At 41.2% G+C, this 21,079-nt stretch overlaps 1 protein-coding gene and 1 pseudogene across 3 annotated transcripts in view; one reads left to right on the top strand and one right to left on the bottom strand.

The window, feature by feature from the left end:
- The window catches only part of ADIPOR2 (adiponectin receptor 2), a 91,988-nt gene that overhangs the window by 42,421 nt on the left and 28,488 nt on the right, over positions 1-21,079 (top strand). For 2 of the 3 annotated variants that reach the window (XM_074403337.1, XM_010345065.3), the window contains one exon: positions 6,302-6,557. In XM_074403337.1, coding sequence (XP_074259438.1) covers positions 6,387-6,557 — 171 coding nt within the window. In that variant the 5' untranslated portion in view covers positions 6,302-6,386. Of the gene's footprint in view, positions 1-6,301; positions 6,558-10,374; positions 10,474-21,079 lie in introns of those variants that run through there. The other variant, XM_039461603.2, reaches the window with a different exon arrangement.
- LOC101039722 (small ribosomal subunit protein eS4, X isoform-like) lies at positions 9,930-10,721 on the bottom strand (annotated as a pseudogene).

The raw sequence follows: 21,079 nt of genomic DNA on the forward strand, positions 1-21,079 counted from the left end.
TTTTGGCTAGGAATCTCCTGGTCTTTGGGCGGCGAATACTTTTTAGAAAATGTGGTGAGCACTCACCCTCTGTGCTCTTCTTGCTGGGAACTGCACTCTGGAGCTGTTTCTATTCGGCCATCTTGGATCTCCAGCATTGTGTTTTTAGTTTGCATTTTGCTGTTGTCCGTGCTGGAGTGCAGTGGCATGATCAAAGCTCTCTGCAGCTTCAAACCTCCTGGGCTGAAGTAAGCCTCCCACCTCAACCTCCTGCGGAACTAGGACTGTAGGCATGTGCCACCACTTGGCTAATTTTCTTAGCCTTTTTTTTTTTTTTTTTTTTTTTAAAGGGAAATGGGAGTTTCACCTTGTTAGCCAGGCGGATCTCGAACTACTGACCTCAAGTGATCCGCCTGCCTCAGCCTCCCAAAAAGCTGGGATTACAAGCGTGAGCCACTGTGCCTGGCGTTGTTGTTGTTGTTGTTGTTGTTTTTTAAAAGATGGGTTTTGCTGTGTTGCCCAGGCTGATCTTGAACTTCTAGCCTCAAGCTGTCCTTCCACAGCACTTGGATTACATGTGTGAGCCACCACACCCGGCCTATGTTGAACATCTTTCCGAGTGGTTATTTGTCATCAGTATATCTATCCTCTTTGGTGAAATGTTTGTTCATGTTATTTTCCATTTTCTGGTTTGATTGTTAGTTGATGTGCTGTTTTGTTTGTAGAGGTTTTTATTTAGTTTAGATAGTCCTGTCTGTTGGTTATGTGATGTGCAAATATTTCCTTCTAGTTTAACTTGTGTTTTCAACATTTTAACAGGATCTTTCACAGAAAAGTTCATTTTGATAAAACCCAGTTTATCAGTTTCTCCTGTTACAGATTGTGCTTTTGGTTTCAAGCTTTACCTAGCTCTAGATTTTCCCTTGTGTTTTTAATAAAAGTTAAAACTTTTAAAAATGAAAGTGTAGTTTTGCATTTTACATATAAGTCTATGATTCATTTTGAGTTAGTTTTTGTGTGAAGTCTGACCTAAATTTTTAGGTGAGGTTTATTTTTATTTTTATTTTTATTTTTTTAAATATTTTGCCTAAGGATGTTCAATTATTTCAGCACTGTGTATTGAAAAGCTTATCCTTCATTATTGAATTGCTTTGGATATTTGTAAACATGTTTAGGGAAAAACTCTCCTCAAACAGTTTTTCCTTTACTCTCATACCACAACAATCATCAACACAAAAGAAGACTTTCGTGATCACATGCATGGGGTGGTTTTCCGAATACACCAAGCAGCAGACACCAGCCTGAGTGTCTTCTAACTCACTTCGACACTGTCTGTGGGTCAATGGTATCAGATCCCACAGGTTGAGGGCTCCGTACCCAAGACTGCTCCCCCAGTGCACACACCAGAATCGTAAGTCAGGGCCTCCAGAACTTCTGACCGGCCGGCTTCATGTTGAGGTTCCTGTGGCTTCCTCTTTGGGTTCATTAATTTGCTGGACTGGCACCCAGAACTCAGGAAAACACTTACTTACGTTTACTGGTTTATTATAGAGGATATTGATTGCAAAGGTTACAGATGAAGGGACATGCAGGGAGATATATGGTGGAAGGGGCATGGAGCTTTCCTGTCTGCCCTGGGTGCTCCACCTTCAGGAACCTATGCGTTTAGTTGTCTTGAAGCTCACTGAACCCTGTCCTCTTGGGTTTTTATGGAAGCTTGGTGACATCAGCATTCCTTCCCCAGGGGTATAAGATGGGACCCTCCATGAGAGAGTCTTGAGACCCACAATAAAAAAGGCAGGGGAACATTAAGCATGGAAGGAGGACAAGAGAAAGTCAGAGGCCTGCCTCTGACGCCTAGCACTTTCAACATTATAATGAAAGACTGGAATAAAGGGTATGGGAGTTAAAGCCAGGAACCACGGACGAAGACCAATATATATCATAGCACCACAGTAAAATAACAGGCAAACTTGTGTGGGTCATTTCCGGGTTCTCTATTTTGTTCTGTCACTCTGTGTCTATTCTTTTGCCCATACCACACTGTCTTGACTAGCTATGTGGTTGGCCTTCAGTCAGGTAATGGAATTCTTTCCACTTGATTCTTTTTCAAATGTTTTAGCTATTTTGGAGCTTTGCCTTCTGTGTAAGTTTTATAGTGAGTTTATATCTACAAAAATCCTTGCTGGGATCTTGATAGGAATTGTATTAATCTATAGAACAATTTGGAGAGAATAACATCTTTACTGAGTCTTTGTATATTGCTAAGAACATACTAAATATATTGCTATTTGTTTAGGGTTTTTTCTTTTTCTTGAGAAGTGGGTTGTCGCTCTGTAGCCCAGGCTGGAGTGCAGTGGTGTCATCATAGCGCATTGCAGCCTCAAACTTCTGGACTCAAGCAATTCTCTCACCCCATCCTCTTTTTTTTTTTTTTAGACAGAATCTCCCGTCCTCTTGAGTACCTGGACTACACAGGTACATGAATCTCAGTGTTTTATTATTTTTAGTGACATGGTCTTGTTGCCCAGGCTGGTCTCAGGCTCCTAGTCTCGAACTCCTGGCCTCAAGTGATCTTCCTGCCTCAGTCTCTTGTATTTGTTTAGATTTCTAATTTCTTTCATCAGTTTTTTGGACTTCTTAGCATAGAGAGCCTACACATATTTTGCTGAGTATATACTTAAAGTATTTAATTTTCTATGGAGTAAATGGTATTGTTTAAAATTTCAGTTTCCACATGTTTATTGTTAATACATAGAACAGTAAATGGTGATTAGGCACAGTGGCTCATGCCTTTTAATTCTGGCACTTTAGGAGGCCAAGGTGGGAGGATCACTTGAGTTCAGGAGTTCAGGACTAGCCTGGGCAACATAGTAAGGCTCTACATCACTACACACACAAAAACAAAACAAAAACAAACAAAGAAAGCAAAAAACTGGTCAGGTATGGTGGTATGCACCTATAATCCCAGGTATTTGGGAGGTGGAGGGCAGGAGGATTCCTTGATCCTAGGAGTTCAAGGTTATAGTGAGGTATGATTGTACCACTGTTCTCCAGCCTGGGCAACAGAATGAGACCCTGTGCCTCTAGAAAAAAAGAAATGTGATTGGTATTTGAGTGTTCATCTTGAACGCTTGTTGAACTCATTATTTCTAGAAATTTGTTTTGTAGATCCTCAGTAACATTTTAAGATTTGTTTTGAAGTGTTTTATCTTTTTTCTATTGTAATATATTATTCTTCCATAATGACCAAATATTGTGGGGTTTTAGGATGAAGGCTGCTGAAATCCATATATCAATTTTATGCCTAATCACATTCATGATTTTTTTAATTCATAAATTTTTCTTTAGTTGATTCTCTTGGGTTTTATAGATAAAAGAGTCATATAATCTGCAACTAGTTATAGTTTACCTTTTTCTTTCCAATTTTTATACTCATTTTTTTCTTATTTAATTATCTAAGACTTCCAGGATAGAGTTAAATAATGCTGGTGATAAATAATACTATTCTTTCTTCTGGCTTTAGACTCTTAGACTTGTTTGCTTTTTTTTTTTTTTCTTCAAGGCACTGCAAATAAAGTAAAATACATTTTATTTCAGTAGGTAGAATGCAAATAAAGTAAAATATATAGTAAATTTCAGGTCTCTAGTGTGTTCTAGCATTGGGGTATTCTGCTTTGTTAAATTTGTGGGAACCTGAAGGTTGACATAAATGCTTTTACTTAAACAATTTTATTGTTGAAGTCTATATTACAGGCCTTTCTGCTTCCTATAGAGTGGTGAATATTGGATTTCTTTGTAGATTTTGCAGCACTTTTTATTTTCTTCATTCTTATTTTATCATACTTGTCAATTTAGAAAACATTGCTAGGAATGTATATTGATCTCAAGACTTTCCTGGAAAGTTGATTTTATTTTGAGGAGGATCCTTAAAAAATTATAGGGGAAATCTTATTTCTTGTAATTTGATTTCTTTTTCTGAGATGAGGATTATAAAATAATTCTAATTAATGGAGCATTTCCATTTTTTATTTTTTGTTAAGAGGCAGGGTCTTTGTTACTCAGGCTGGAGTGTAGTAGTGCCAACAGAGCTCAGTGTCACCTGGAACTCGTGGGCTCAAGTGAGCCTCCGACCTCAGCCTCTTGAGTAGCTAGGATTACAGCCACCAGCCATGTGCCACCACATCCAGCTAATTAAAAAAATATATATATATTTTGGTAGAGGTGGGTCTCGCTTTATTGTCCAAGCTAGTTTCAGACTGTTGGGCTCAAGTGATCCTCCTGCCACAGCTAGCCAAAGTGCTGGGATTACAGGTGTGAGCCACTGTGCCTGCCCGACCATGTGTTTATAGTCTCATAAATGAGCAACACTCTCCTCCATATATAGCTCCTGCCGATGAGAAGTTTGGTGTGGTGACCCTCCCCTCCCCCTTCCCCTTTCTCCCCTCTACTCCCCCTCCCCTCCCCTCCCCTCCCCCCTCCTCCCTCCCTCCCCTTCCCTCCCTCCCTCCCCCTCCCTCCCACTTCCCTCCCTCCTCCCTCTCCCCTCCCCCCCCTTCCCCCACCCCCTTCCCCCACCCCCTTCCCTACCTTTTCCTTTTCCTTTTCTTTTTCTGTATATAGTTCCTGCTGATAGAGAAGTTTGGTGTGGTATTTTTCTTTCCTTTTCTTTCCTTTTTTTTTTTTTTTAAAAAAAGAGATAAGGTCTCGCTCTGTTGCCCAGGCTGGAGTACAGTGGTTAATCTTGGCTCATTGTAACCTCCACCTCCTGGACTCAAGTGATCCTCCCACCGTGGGCTCTTTAAGTGCTGGGATTACAGGCATGGGCCACTGTGCCCTACCTAGTGTAGTGATACTTCAAGAACACTTTACAAAGCTTTATTCTACTTGTTACAGTTTGAACATCCAGATCCTGACTCTGTAGTTTTCTTGTGATATAAACTAGCTAACTGTAGAGTTCAATTTCTTATCTTTTACTCTTCTCAGTCTTAATTTTGTTGAACAGTGGAAAGCACATGAACTCTGTGAGGTTCAGAAATGTGGGTGTAACATAGCTGTTCCTCTTTTATGGCCCTCAATGTCCTTGAATAAGTTATCCAATCTCTAATTCTTAGTTTCTTCGTCTGTTGTTGGAGGGTAATAGTACCTCAGAGGGCTGTATTTAAAGATGGTATGAAGTACCACATGTAAATTACCTGGTACAGAATTTACCTTTGTTGATTCTCAGTAAATGTTTGCTGCCTCTCTCCTGAAACAAAATGAAATGGTGTTTGTGAATAGCTTTGTGAGCTTTAAGTAATATAATTAAACAGAAGCCTTTATTAGTATTATTTCCTCTTTCAGAAATGAGCATAATTTATAATCTTAGTAGTATAATGTACTTGGCTAGGTACATGCCCAGGTTTGGTGATCCTTAGATTTTTGTTTGTTCTTGCCCTACATACTCTGAAAACTCTTTGAGAAGTCCTACAGCAAACTCACATGATTTATGAAACCAACAGTTGACTATTCTTTTTTTTTTTTTTTTTTTTTTTTTTGAGACGGAGTTTCGCTCTTGTTACCCAGGCTGGAGTGCAGTGGCACGATCTCGGCTTACCACAACCTCCACCTCCTGGGTTCAGGCAATTCTCCTGCCTCAGCCTCCTGAGTAGCTGGGATTACAGGCACGTGCCACCATGCCCAGCTAATTTTTTGTATTTTTAGTAGAGACGGGGTTTCACCATGTTGACCAGGATGGTCTCGATCTCTCGACCTCGTGATCCACCCGCCTCGGCCTCCCAAAGTGCTGGGATTACAGGCTTGAGCCACCGTGCCTGGCCTATATATTCTTTTTTAAAATTAAACATAATATGACATATGGTTAAAAAAAAAAATACAGGCAGAACAAAGTAAGTATTCTTCTCACTTCAGACCCTAGGTTCTTCCCTGTGTTCTTCTGTACCAATAACATAGTTTTAAGTATTTTTCATTAATTATTCTAGTACATATGCACTAGATACATATGCACTTACATATAATTACATATTTTGTACATATAGATAAGTACATATAATGTACATATCGTATATATGCACTTACATATAATTACATATTTTTATAACATGTAAGGGGGAACATAATATTCATGCTGTCTTGTATCCTGTGTTTTTCATTTAAAAAGAGATTTTTGGTTTTTTCCCTGTCAAAAATGTAGGTTTTAAATACATTATTCTTTTATTATTATTGATTGCTGAGTATTCTTCATTTGGATATATAATAATATAATTGATATCTTCCCCCAGCACTCCTTTAATGCATTTTTTCAAAACTTTTATCTTCTTAGGATCAACTCACTCTCCTGAAAGTCATTCTCCCAAGAAGAAGGGACAGAAAGACAGAGCTGTTTGTAAGAAAGGCTTGGGTATCCCATGAACGAGCCAACAGAAAACCGATTGGGGTGCAGCAGGACTCCAGAGCCAGATATAAGGCTCAGAAAAGGGCACCAACTTGATGGTACAAGGAGAGGTGATAATGACAGCCGCCAAGGAGATTTGGAGCCCATGTTAGAGGCATCTGTTGTATCTTCCCATGATAAAAAAGTAAGTTGGAAGAATGGTAAACAAAGGAAAAAGTTTGGAGGATGTGCCAGAGGGGAAGATAACAGAAAAAAAAAAAAAGTATGGGTTCATTGCTGGAGGGAGGATGGGGTGGTAAGAAAGAAACTTGTACATTTTAATTTTTTTTCTTCTGGATAACTTGAAATCTCTTATTCTTTATTATTATTAATTTTTTGAGATGAAGTCTTGCTCTGCCACCCAGGCTGGAGTGTAGTGGTGCGATCTCTGCTCACTGCAACCTCCACCTCCCAGGTTTAAGTGATTCTTCTGCCTCAACCTCCTGAGTGACTGGGACTATAGGTGCATGCTACCACACCTGGCTAATTTTTTTATTTTTTAAAATTTTTGTATTTTTAATAGAGGTGGGGTTTTGCTGTGTTGGCCAGGCTGGTCTTGAAACTCCTGACCTCGGGTGATCCACCTGCCTCGGCCTCCCAAAGAGCTGGGATTACAGGCATAAGCCACTATGCCCAGCCTCTTATTCTTTTTTTTTTTTTTGAGACGGAGTTTCGCTCTTTTTGCCCAGGCTGGAGTGCAATGGCGCGATCTCGGCTCACCGCAACCTCCGCCTCCTGGGTTCAGGCAATTCTCCTGCCTCAGCCTCCTGAGTAGCTGGGATTACAGGCACGCACCACCATGCCCAGCTAATTTTTTGTATTTTTAGTAGAGACGGGGTTTCACCATGTTGACCAGGATGGTCTCGATCTCTCGACCTTGTGATCCACCCACCTCGGCCTCCCAAAGTGCTGGGATTACAGGCTTGAGCCACCGCGCCCGGCCCCCAGCCTCTTATTCTTAAATTAGTTTAGCTATTATTTGATTTTATAGTTAGCGTCTTTTTGCTGACACTTAAAAGCATACTTTGCCGGGTTTGGTGGTTCATGCCTCTAATCCCAGCACTTTGGGAGGCCAAGGTGGGTGGATCGCCTGAGGTTGGAAGTTTGAGACCAGCCTGACCAACATGGAGAAAACCCATCTCTACTAAAAAAAAAAAAAAAAAGAAAAATTAACCAGGTCTGGTGGTACATGCCTGTAATCCCAACTACTCAGGAGGCCGAGGCAGGAGAATTGCTTGAACTCGGGAGATGGAGATTTCGGTGAGCCAGGATTGCACCACTGCACTCCAGCCTGGGCAACAAGAAGCAAAACTCCATCTCCAGAAAAAAAAAAACAAAAAACAAAAAAACATACTTAACCTGCTTTATCTTGTTGAAGCGAGAGGACGCGTTCTGTAGGTACATACTTTAGTTATGACGTTATCTGTTATTTTTGGAGAAATTCTAATTGCATATTGGAGCTACTTTTCCAGAAATTGGTTACCTCCAGTGTATACCTTGGAGGTCAGTAGAATTCTGAGAGCTGAAGGCAGATTTTACTCTTTCCTTTCATTTCCTAGAGAAAAGAGCAACCTTCAGGAAACTATACTTATAGAGCAAAAGTATCAGAAACTCATTGTTAGAGACGTTTTGCTATGTGCTTTGGAATGTCCAAATTACATAGCATGTGTTTAATGTTTTATTACTAGTACAGTGTTTCTCAAACTGTGGGTTGTGCCTTAATTAGTGGGTTTTGAAGTTAATTGTAGTATTACAAAGTGTCAAAAAATTAAAGATCAAAATAGAATAAAAACATTGAAGTGTGTATATAGTAATACACATTTAAATTATGTTATTTTAGCTTTATATAGTTATGTATATAAATATGAATAATATATGGAATACATTTCTTACTGTGGGTTGTGGTTAACATTTTGAAAGCCTCTACTTGGAACAGCAGCTGGGGGAAGAGTGTTTCCAGGTAGAGGAAATAAGCTAGTGCCAAGGTTCAAAGGTGGGAATATGTTTATCTTCCTTGCCTTCCCCTCCTGCCTCCCACCACTGCTGCACCTTTTTGTATCATCTTTCTCTTCCTTTGCTTTCATCTTCTCCTTTTAAAAATTTTATTTATATATATATTTTTGAGACAGAGTCTTGGTCTGTCACCCATGCTGGAGTGCAGTGGTGAGATCTTGGCTCACTGCAACCTCTGCCTCCCGGGTTCAAGTGATTTTCCTGCCTGAGCCTCCTGAGTAGCTGGGATTACAAGCTACATGGTACCTGCCACCATGCCCAGCTGATTTTTGTACTTTCAGAAGAGACGGGGTTTCACCCTGTTGGCCAGGCTGATCTTGAACTCTTGACATGAAATGATCCGTCGCCTTGGCCTCCCATAGTGCTAGGATTACAGGCGTGAGCCACCACGCCTGGCCTCCTTTGTTTTTTTTAAAAGGACCAAAAGAAGGCCAGTGTAGTTAGAGCATAAGGAACTAGAGGGAAGAGTGAAATGAGATGAGGTCAGTGGGCCAGTCACAGAACAGATTATACAGGTTTATTGAAGGAAGTTAAATTTTATTTTAATAAAATTGCCTGGCAAGTGGGCAGCTTTCGGGTCGTTTAAACATGGAGAGATTCGTGTTTTTCTCCAAAAATACCACTGTAGGTGTGGAGTGGATTATTTGTAGACAGAATGGAAGAGGGACCCAGGTGTTAGAATATAGATGACAGACGATGTCACTTAAAACAGCGTGATGGGAGCAGCAGAAATCAAGGGAAATGGTTGGATTCTGGGTATATTTTGGAGGTCAAATCAGTAAGACTTGCTGATGGATTAACGATAAAGTGAGGAAAACACAGGAATCAAGGCTTGATTCTCTGAGCTGAACTAAAATGGTAAAGCAAGAGGTGGGAGCAGGTTTAAAGCAGGGAAATCAAGAGTGGTGTTTTAGAAATGTGAGATTTGAGATTCTTATTAACTATCTTAGAGGAGATATTGAGGAGCCAGTAACTGTATTACCATAAGATTTTTATGTACCTCTTTTTTTTTTTTTTGAGACCGAGTTTCACTCTTGTTGCCCAGGCTGGAGTGCAATGGCTCCATCTCGGCTTACTGCAACACTCTGCCTCCTGGATTCAAGCAATTCTCCTGTCCTAGCCTCCTGAGTAGCTGGAATTATAGGTGTGTGCCACCACGTTTGGCTAATTTTGTATTTTTAGTAGAGACAAGGTTTCTCCATGTTGGTCAGGCTGGTCTTGAACTCCCGACCTCAGGTGATCCGCCTGCGTTGGCCTCCTAAAGTTCTGGGCTTACAGGCCTGTTTCTTAACTAGTTTTAAAACTGATACTGTTCTTTTGGAGTCTAAGGAATTTTCAAGCTTGAAAGAATTTCAGTCTAGTCAGTTTGGGATTTATAATGGTGATAAAATTGTTTATAATATTACATTTTAGCTATGAGATGAATTTTTAAAAATCATGCCACAGTATTTTAAATTCCGTGTCACCCAGGGACAGAGATCTGACATGTCACCCAGGGACCATTTCACCCACTGCTCTGTTTGGCTGCCAGTCTTTTGTGTCTCTATTTAGCAATAGTGAGGCGGACACCCTTTCCTCGGGGAAGAGAAATCCATGATTTGTTGCCCCTGCCGATAACAAAAATGTTGGAAAGTCGAGTGCCAAAGCTGTTGCTATTGGTGTCTTTCATGTGAACCACGTCGAAAGATCAGGGTGCCTCTCTCTGTTAAGTATCACACCAATTCTTCCCAGGTTAGCACTTCCAGTCACCATACACAGGTTGCCAGTGTCGCACTTGATGAAATCAGTAATCTTTCAAGTCTCTAAATCAATCTGAATGGTATCATTCACCTCGATGAGGGGATCAGGGTAGCGGATGGTGTGAGCATCGTGAGTCACCAGATGAGGGATTCCTTTTGTGCCCACAAATATTTTTCTCACTTTGCACAACTTGTACTTGGCCTCCTCAGGTGTAATACGATGTACAGCAAGTAACCCTTAGTGACATAGATCAGACGGAAATTCTCTCCGGTCTTGTAAATGCTGATGACATCCATGAATCCAGCAGGGTAGGTTACATCTATTTGGACCTTGCCATTGATCTTAATGAACCACTGCATGCAGATCTTCTTTGCTTCATCTCCTTTCAGGCCATATTTAAGTTTGTTCCTTAGGAAAATGATGAAGGGGAGACATTCTTTCAACTTGGGGGGACCGGTGGATGGACGAGGAGCAAACACACCAGTCAGTTTGTCCAGCATCAAATGCTTTGGAGCTGCTACCTGCTTCAGATGCTTCTTGGGACCACAAGCCATGGCTGTGTTAGACAAGGAAAGCAAAATACGTTTTCAGAGTCCAGAATTTGCCTACCCAATCCCTTCTGTGTCAGATTTACATTAATTGATTTTTCTGCTGGTTGTAATACTATGTATTTTTGTTTACTGTCTTCACTAGTTGGAGTGGTATCTTCTGTAGATAGTATTTGTGTTTTAATTTCACTAATAAATAATTAGGTGGATAGGATTTTCCCCATCCTTGTGAATTAACTCTTTTATTACCTTGAAAGCCTCTATTTGATTTTCTTTTAATCTTGAGCCAACGCAAAAGTTAGCAGTATGAACAAAAGAACCATTTTCTTTTCATTTAACAGATTTTTGTATGAGGAGCCAAGGAATAAAAGGATCCGTAGATTGTGGAATGTTAGAGCTGAAAAAGCCCCTTCCTCAGTTTACCAGGGAGGAAATTGTGTTTTTATTCTTAATGAAAATTTGTCTTGTGTGTGTTGTTTCTCTTTGGAGTTGAAGTGATTTGCTGAAAAGGAGAATCTATATGCAGTACTGTCCCTTGCTGCCAATTTCAGGTTAATGTATAGTATATAAGGGAGCTAGAAAAAAAGGGGGATAGAGTTACAGAGAACTGCAGTTTTGCAACTGAAATGAAAGACAAAATATTAGTATCTTCAAATGATTTGAGGAGTTCCATATACTGACTTTTTGTTAGTGTTTGGAGAAAGGACTCATTTCTTAAAATTTTCAGTTTTGAAGTTGAAACATCTGAACTGTAGACTGTAGCTTTCTCAATAATTCTAATAATATCTTAATTTGTATCACTTTCACAGACATTCTCGTTTGCTTCTCAAAACTGTACTCTGAAATAGAAAGCAGATATGATTTCTTTTTGAAAGTGCTTGAAAATAGGATTTAGAAAGGTTAGTATAGTAATTTGCCCAAGGTCACATGACAAAAGGAGAGCATGTGCTAAGTCTTCTGATGGCTCTTTCTGGTGAATAAAGCTGCCTTTATGAAAATTGGCACCATATTGACTTAATGTTTCTGAATTCCAAACTCAGTCTCTGAGTATTTGTGTTGAGCCTAGAGGTTAGATTCAACAGTTGTTCTTGGTTTTTGACAGAAGTTGTTGCATACCTCATTTTCTGTTATGCCAGGGTAATTTTGCTTCTCAGATGCATTCTAACTTTGTAATTGTTGAAAACATGCGCTTTGAATGAAGAGACCCCCCCTCCCCCAAACAGGCTTTGCGTGAGCACCGTGTCTGTTTATTCACTTGGGTGCAGGTGGGCTAAGGCCAAAACGGGCATTAGCAAAGGGCAGTGGGTTAGGAGTTGGTTTTATAGGTTTGGGTGTGCAGTGGAAAGTTACAGACTAAGATCAGTTACAATGGTGGGGATAGGGACAAGAAGTATATGTTACCATAAATTCAGTTACAATGGTGGGCAGGATAAGAGTATTTTCGTAATAACAGTTAAGATGGCAGGGTGGGGTGAGGGGCTTGTCTGGAGAAGCTCCACTGGGCAATTAGGGACAATGGTGAACGCAGGCGGGGGCGGGGGGGGGGTGGAGGGGGGTGTGTGTGTGGCATACGATTAGCGGAGGCAAGCAGGACTTTAGACTTTCAGGCTCCAGGCTTGCACGTGGAGACCTGACATACCTGTCTTTTTATATATATATAGAGAGAAAGAATTAGAGAAGAAGGGGTGATAACAGGTTTTAGGGGGTGGGGGCGAAGATTCTCAAGGCTTCTTCCAGCGGGATTGGGGCGGGGCAGAAACCTAAAAATGGGAAATAATTTAGACTGCTGGGAGATTTTGGGGGAAAGGGGTAACATTGTGGGATTGTTAGAAGGAGCATTTGTCATATTGACTGATTGGTCATCTCTTGCGTACGATTCTGTAGGAATTGAGAGATTAATTGGAAAAACACAGGGTTTAAATAAAAGAAGGAGAAAGTTAGTATCAGAGGACTAAGGATTGGAAGAAGTCATGACTCCCAGTTAGACAATGTCCAGCCAGTCCAGTCAGGTTCAGAATAACCATTTGCCTGATTAGTGAGCTTTTGGACTCTCTTAATTTACTGATGGCATTATATATGAGGCCAGGCTGGTTTACATAAAAGCAACATTTTTCTGGAGCTTTGGACCCAAATGCTAAGGGAACCAGCAAGGGCTGCTGCTGTTAAAGATTGTAGGGTGTTTGGTGAGGTAACTGTGGAGGGAGAGCTTTTGTTTTCATGGCGTATGAGGAAGCATATGGTATTTATAAGTAACCACGTACTTTCATTAACAAGATTGGGTATGAGCAGAGAATGAGAGCCAGATTGAGAGTGAAATATTAGCTGTAATTGCCTGGAGGAAAAGTGTAAACCAGCAACTTAAACAAGAGCTGGCTATGTAAAAGTAAATAAGTACAGTGAATTTGAGCACAGTTAGACAGAAAATAATAGAAACAGACTTTTTGAGGTGTGGTTTAAGTAGTAGGAGCGACTGCATAAAGGTGGAGAAGACGAGGGGCTGAAAGTAAGTGTGTGAGGTGTAAAGAGAAAACTTTGGAGGTTGTAAGAGCTAGAGGGTAAATGAGGCATAGCCTATGATTTTGAGGGATTTTAAGAGTATTAGGGTGGCAGCTGCTGCTGTGCATTGTCAAGCCCAGGGCTGTTAGGTTAAGTTGTTTGGATAAAAAGGCTACAGGCCGTGGGCCTGGCTTCTTTGTAAGAATCCCACCACACAGCCCTGGATTTTAGCAGTATATAATGAAAAGGGTTGAGAAAAGTTGCGGAGAGCTAGGGAGGAAGCAGTTTTTAGAGCTGTTTTTAAGGAGCGAAAGGAAGAGTGAAGAAAGGATTTAGGATTAATAGGATTGGATAAGTTTTCTTAAGTGAGTTTATACAATGACATAGTTAGAATAGCAAAACCTGGTATCTAGAGGTGAAAGTAGCAACCATACCCAGGAAGGAGAGAAGCTGTTGTTTGGTGGATGGGGTTGGGGTTTGGGAAATTAACTGGATACAGTTGGCAGGAAGAGCGCGTGTCTGCTGGCAAAAGATTGTAAGAGATGGGGAAGAAATTTGGGCTTTGGAAGGGGATACACAATACCCCATTGAGTACAGATGCTGAAGAAGCAGGAGGATAAATTAAAAGTCCATGTTGCAGTAGATGGGTGATAACAGGCCTACACTTTTTAAAGCCTGTTGTGGGATGGGGTACTAGGGCTGGGCAGGGTAAGGGTGGTTGGGTTTTAAGGGGATGATGAGGAGTGAGCGACTTGTAGCAACAGATGGGAAGGCAGTGTTTGACACCCTAGGGTTAAGATAGGGGGACGTAAGGGGAGCTATTGAGGGAGGTATACGGGTTCAGGGAAGAGGGAGGCAATGAGGTGTGGCTGTAGCCCAGGAATAGTGAAGGAGGCTGACAGTTTTGCTAGGATATCTTGGCCTGACAGGGAAACTGGACAAGTGGGGATGATTAGGAAAGAATGTGGAAAGGTGTGCTGGCCTAATTGATACCAGACTTGGGGAGTTTTGAGAGGCCTGGAGGCCTTGCCATCAATTCCCACAACAGTTATGGAGACCAAGGAGATAGGTCCTTGAAAAGAAGGCAGCATGCAGTGGGTGGCCTCTTTGTTGATTAGGAAGGGGATGGACTTACCCGCCATCGTAGTAGTTACCCAAAGCTCGGCATCCGTGATGGTCCAGGGGGCTTCCAAGATGCTCAGGCAACGTTAGTCTTTAGCTGCCAAGCCTAGGGTTGGAGCTTCAGGAGCTCTGGGAGCAGCGACATGAGTCGGACAGTCAACTTTCTGTGGGGGCCCCCGCACAGACAGGGCAGGGCTTAGGAGGAATTCTGGGCTACAGGCATTCCTTGGCCCAGTGGCCAGGTTTCCGACAGTTGAAGCAAGGTCCAGAAGGGGTGGCTGGATGCACTGCAGTCTGGGCGCTTTGAATTTTTTTGTGAGCCGGTGGTGTGGCTGGGGTTTGTCTTACAGCAGAGGCAAGCATTTGTAGTTCTGAGATGCCCTGCCACTGGGTAGATGTTTCCCTATTATTGAATACCTTGAAGGTGAGGTTGCTTAATTCCTGTTGTGGGGTTTGAGGGCCAGATTCTAACTTCTGTACCTTATTGTAATGTTAGGTGCTGATAGGGTGATAAAATGCATATTAAGCATTTTTTAGGGGTGAGAGTAGAAGGATGACATTTAAGTTACTCCAGGTGAGATTATAGGACTGGGTTAAGTATTGGAGAATTTGATGAAAAGGAGCCTAACTGGTGGCCAATTTGGAAAGGTTGGACAAAGAGAAAGGAATGTGCACCTTAAGTATGCCTTTGGCTCCAGCCACCTCTGGAAGGGGGAATTGTTGGGGAGGGGCAGAGGAGATAGCCGAGGGACTAAACTGTAAGCTGGGCCACGTATGAGGTGGGGAGGTGGCAGGAGGGGCATAAGGAGGTGGGTTGTGGGCAGAGGAAGAGGAAGAAGGCTCTAGGGGATGGGGTTAGGTCCTGGATTAGGGCCTGGTTTGGACGAGTGGCGAGGAGAAAGATGGGAAGGGTTGATGGACAAGGAGGATTCTGGCTTACTGGCAGAAGGAGGAGGGCAGATGGAAGGGAAGAGAAGGAATAGAGGTTAGGGAGGGATTGGTATGTAAAAAAAATTGCCTGGACCTAGGGAATTTCAGACCATTTGCCCATGTTGTGACAAAAATTGTTTAAATATTTTAAAATAGAGAGGTTGTAGCTGCCATTTTTTTTTGCCAATTGGAGCCGTTGTTGAACTCATATTGTGGCCATGCAGTGGCCCAGTAAAGAGAATGCAGTGTTAAAGAAGAAGTTGAGACGTTTGGGTTTTAGGTCAGGAGAGAGTTGAAGAGGCTTGAGGTTTTTTAGAACACAGGCCAGCGGAGAAGAGGGAGGGATAGAGGACGGATGATTGCCCATGGTTCTGGAAAGGCAGCAGAGACAAGGAAAATGGGCACGCAACCCAGCCGCTCAACAGGCGTTCCTAGTTGAGCCTGGATTGAACCTCCTCATTGGTGAGCAAAGAGAGCATACCCTACGTTGACCTGCCACCAATATTGGCCGTGAGCCTGGTGGGCGAGTGACTAGGGTGCATGTCTTCACGATAGTCAAACCTCTGGGGAAAACTGGGTCCCCAGATCTGAGACCTACGTAGGACTTTTCTGGTCCTGAACCTCACAGAAGAACCTGGTTTACTTGATTTTCCTTGTCTTTGCGGTGGAAAAAAGGACAAAACTGAAAGGTGGAGGAAGTGGAAAGGGAAAGACAAAAGAATGGGAAAGCAAAAAAGAGAGACTGTTTACCAAAATAGCTGGTGGTGTGTGTCTGTGGTCTGGTCTGATGACCCCAGATCGGTAGGTAGATCTCTTCATAGAAGGAGCACAAGAACAGGGATGGGGGTTTGGTTTCCCGTAGGAGTTCCCCTGTCCCAGGTTTCGGCACCAAATGTTGAAAACACACGCTTTGAATGAAGCGACCCCCCACAATCAGGCTTTGTGTGAGCAACATCGCTGTTTATTCACCTGGGTGCAGGTGGGCTAAGGCCAAAAAGGGCATTAGCAAAGGACAGTGGGATAGGAGTTGGTTTTACCGAGTAAGATCAGTTACAGTGGTGGGGGCAGGGGCAAGGAGTATACATTACCATAAATGCAGTTACAGTGGTGGGTGGGATAAGAGTATTACCATAATAACAGTTAAGATGGCAGGGTTGGGTGAGGGGATTGTCCAGGGAAGCTCTGCTGGGCTATCACAGGCACGGGGTGGGAGATGATTAGAGGCAAGCAGGACTTCAGATTTTCAGGCTCCAGGCTTGCATATGGAGACCTCATAGTAAGGGGTTTTCTGTTTATTTTGAAAGCAAATAAAACGAATATATCATAGTAGAGTCGTTCACATAACAATTCTGCCTCATTTTCTTTGAGAGTGTTTTCCCCTCTTTTAGGAGATGTAGATCTTAATTAAATTGCTTAGGCTTCATTTAAAAAATGATGGGAGCTCTTAGGCTCTCAAGTTGTAGAGATTGGCATTCAAATGCCAATCATGAATAAGGATAAAAGCAAAATAGGAAAAGCAGCACGGCGTCTCTTGTTTTTTACTAAGTGGAAGTCTGAATTTATAAAGTAAGATTTAAGGTAATTAAGTGTATTACAGACTGATTATCTTTTTGTTCAAGTCTTAATTTACCATCAAGTTTCTTTAAATCAATAAACCTATTAGGAGTGCCCACCTGATCACATATTGCCCTTTATAGAAAAATAAAAAGGCCAGGATTTTATTCCAGGCCTGCTGAATCAGAATCTTTGGATCCTGGATATATGTATTTTTTTTGTTTCACGGCTAAGATACTCACTACTGTTTAAAAACATCCTCCCTGGCTGGACACAGTGGCTCGCAGTTGTAATCTCAGCACTTTGGGAGGCTGAGGCGGGCAGATCATGAGGTCAGGAGTTCAAGAACAGCCTGGCCAACATGATGAAACCCCATCTGTACTAAAAATGCAAAAATTAGCCAGGTATGGTGGCAGCCACCTCTAATTCCAGCTACTCAGGAGGCTGAGGCAGGAGAATCCCTTGAACCCCAGAGGCGGAGGTTGCAGTGAACTGAGATCTCGCCGGTACACTCCAGCCTGGATGACAGAGCAAGTCTCCGTTTCTGGGAAAACAAAACAAAAAAAAACCGAGCCTCCTTCCTGTAGCTTGGGGGGTGGAGGCGCGGGTGGGAAAACAAAAAACAACCACTAAAACCAGTGCCTAAATATTTTATTTAAAATAGTTAATGTATTAAACATTCTTAGGAGCATGCTTTGCAAAGAATCTTAACACATTTTCTGAGGATTATTAGGGAAATAAAGTTAGATTTATATATTGTTTGTTAAAGGAAAAGACCACATTTACTCTCAGTTGACTCTTAAAAAATTTTTTTTTGAGATAAATTTTATATACCATAAAATTAACCCCTTTAAAGTGTACAATTCAGTGGTTTTATTTGTCACAGTGTTGTACAACCATCACTTCTATCTAACTTTAGGACATTTTCATCATCCCCCAAAGAAACCTCTTAACCCATTTGCCATCATTTATTGTCTTTACCCCCAACCCTAGGCAGCTTCGAATGTACTTTCTGTCACTATGGCTTTGTCTATTGTGGACTTTTTAATAAATGGGATCATAGGACATGGTGTTTGTGTCTAGCTTCTAGCATAATGTTTTTAAGGTTTATCAGTATTGTAGTATGTACCAGTAGTACTGCATTCCACTTAATGACTGAATAGGATTCCATTGTATGAATATACAGAGGTCCTTTCTTATTTGTGGTTTCACATTCTGTGGTTTCAGTTACCCCCAGGTCAACTGAGATCTGAGAAAATCAAATGGAAGATTTCAGAAATAATTCATAAGTTTTAAACTTCGTGCTGATCTGAGTGGTGTGATGAAGTCTCACACCTTGCCCTCTCCTTCTTACCCAGTAAATGAATCATTCCTTTGTCCAGCATATCCATGCTGCAGATGACTGGCTACTTAGTTACTTAGTACCTGTCTGGGCTATAAGGTCACAGATCACAAGTGTGAGTACAATACACTAAGATATTCTGAGTGGGAGAGCATGTTCACATACCTTTTTAAAAATAGTGTATTGTTATAATTGTTCTGTTTTATTGAATATTGTTAATTTCTTACTGTACCTAATTTATAAATTAAATTTCATCATAGGTATGTATGTATAGGAAAAAAACACAGCATATATAGGGTCCTGTACTATCCATGATTTCAGACATCCACTGGGGGTCTTAGAACATATTTCCTGTGGATGAGGGGAAACTACTGTACTATAGTTTGTTTGTCTAATAGTGAGTTGATGGACCCTTGGGTTGTTGCCACTTTTTGACCGTTACAAAAAATGTTGCTTTTCTCATTCATGTGAAAGATTTTGTGTGGACTTATTTTCATTTCTGTTGGGTATATACTCAGGAGGGATTTTGCTGGGTTATATGTTAACTCTGTTTAATATTTTGAGAAACCAGCAGACTGTTTTTCATAAGCAGTTGCATCAGTTTATATTCCCACCAGTGATGGGGGGGGTTCCACTTTCTCCACACCCACACTAACTATTGTTACTATATTTTGAATGTAACTATCCTATTGTGTGCAAAATGGTATCTCCTCATAGTCAGTTAACCTCTGAGCTTTTATCAAGAGATCTGCCTAGGTTAGCTTTAGCTGAGGATTTTAAGTATTAACCTCTTTGAGGAATTTAGAAATAGAAGCTAAATTCAAACTTATAAAACTCAAGTTGTGTCAATTTAACTTCAAATGGTCTTCTCATCATCTGTTCTGCCATTACTTTAAGCCACCACCATCTCCCATCTCCCATCTGAAATAGACTTCCTGATAGAGGACTTTCTGTTTTGTTTCTTGTACAGTCCCAATATATTCACACAGCTCCTAGAGAGAGCTCTTGAAATTGCAAAGTTTAGGCTGGGCGTGATGGCGCTCATACCTGTAATCCCAGCACTTTGGGAGGCTGAGGTGGGCGGATCAATAGGTCAAGAAATCGAGACCATCTAAGCCAACATGGTTAAACCCATCTCTGCTAAAAATAACAAAAATTAGCTGGGTGTGGTGGTGAGCACTGGCAATCCTAGCAAATCGGGGGGCTGAGGGAAGAGAATCACTTGAACCCAGGAGGCAGAGGTTGCAGTGAGCCAAGATTGTGCCACTGCACTCCAGCCTGGGTGACACAGCAAGACTCCGTCTCAAAAAAAAAAAACAACAACAAAGTTTATTATGCCATTCCCATTTAAAAAATTCATTTGTTTCCCGTTGCACTTAGGGTAAAATCTCAAATCCCTTCTATAACTTGTAGGATTCTGCATGATCTCACAGCTGCCCTTATCTGTCCAACTTCATTTCAGGACAGTCTTCTCCATGTTCACTGAGCTGCAAGCACATTGGCCTTATTTCAGTTTCTTAAACAGGCTGCACTCTTTCCAACTGCAGAGCCTTCAAACATGGCTCTTTCCTCTGCCTGGAGTGCTCTTACACCCACACCTCTGGCTAACTGCTGCTCATCCTTCAGTATTCAGGTTAAGTTCTCTACCCCTTCTTCATTCTATGTCAGGTTCCCCACTGTTATCTTTAATCACCTTTTATTTTTCATTACAGTGCATATCATAACATATATTTGTGTGACATTTTATTTTAAAACATGTTTTATAAAAATGTATAAAACAAATATATAAAGCTTATATATTTATGTTTAATAGTTGGTGTTGCCTGTAGACTTCTCAGTTCCATTGGTGGTAAGAATGTTGCCTTTTTGGTGCCCCCCCTCCCCACGCCACCATATCCTCAGAGTGTAAGCTGGTTAGTCTTTGAGTGGCATATAACAAACAGTTGTTGAATGAATTTATCAGCAGCAAATGTAAAGTTCTGTGCCTAAATGGTTTCAAATAGTTTCTGTAAAGAGATGTATAAAAGGAGCACATGGGGGGGAGGGAGGCGGGGGGGCGGGGTGTACTATTTAGATGCTTAGGGAAGGTTAACTAATATTCTTTAATCTTAGATATAATAAATGCATTCTTATTATTTTAGAATAATGGTAGTTCACGTTTATTGATCTCTTACAATGTGTGAAGCAATTTTTTGAGCCCTTTTGAATACATTATTCGTTCCTAAAGTAGCCTTATGGAATAGATACTAGAATCAGTTTTACAGATGAGGAAATTGAGGTTTCATGTGAATGTATGTGTATTGTACTCTGGGACTCTTATCAGGGGGATGATAATACTTTTTCTCTTCAAAGGGGCAGGATTTTCTTTTCGTTGGTTTATTGTCAAAAATGCGATATGGCAGTTTCATTGCTTATTTGCCTTTAATTCATTTGAAATTAGATTATTTCCATAGGTGATCAGAATTGTGGAAAAAGAGACCCTGTGATAGGTGATAGTGTAGTTGTGGAATTGACTCTCAGGTAACATTAAATAAAATATCTGTGTGTACAGTTAGATTAAATTTACCTGTGCATAGGAATCCCTTCCTTATTTGAGGTGATGGAGAGTTTAGTCTCTTTGATTCCATATGAAGTGGAAAGGTTTTTTAGAAAGAGTATTAGAAGCTAAATACTCTAAAATTGAAATTTCTGCAGTAGGAATCTGTATTTGTCACAAGCTCCTTCATGTGATTGTGGGGCACACCTAAAGATTGAGAGCCAAGAATCACGGTTTTCTTTTCATAATACATACACGTAAGTTCCCAGACCAGTAGAAGTTACAGCAGGGTAAAGCTGAGCCCAGAGGAGCTAAGTGTTTCCTCTTTTGTAAATGGAGTATGTAATAGTATGCCTCTTGTCTCACAGGTTGTAATGAGAATAACT

Source organism: Saimiri boliviensis, chromosome 7, assembly GCF_048565385.1.
Source record: "Saimiri boliviensis isolate mSaiBol1 chromosome 7, mSaiBol1.pri, whole genome shotgun sequence".
In the NCBI taxonomy this organism is placed as follows: Eukaryota; Metazoa; Chordata; class Mammalia; order Primates; family Cebidae; genus Saimiri; species Saimiri boliviensis.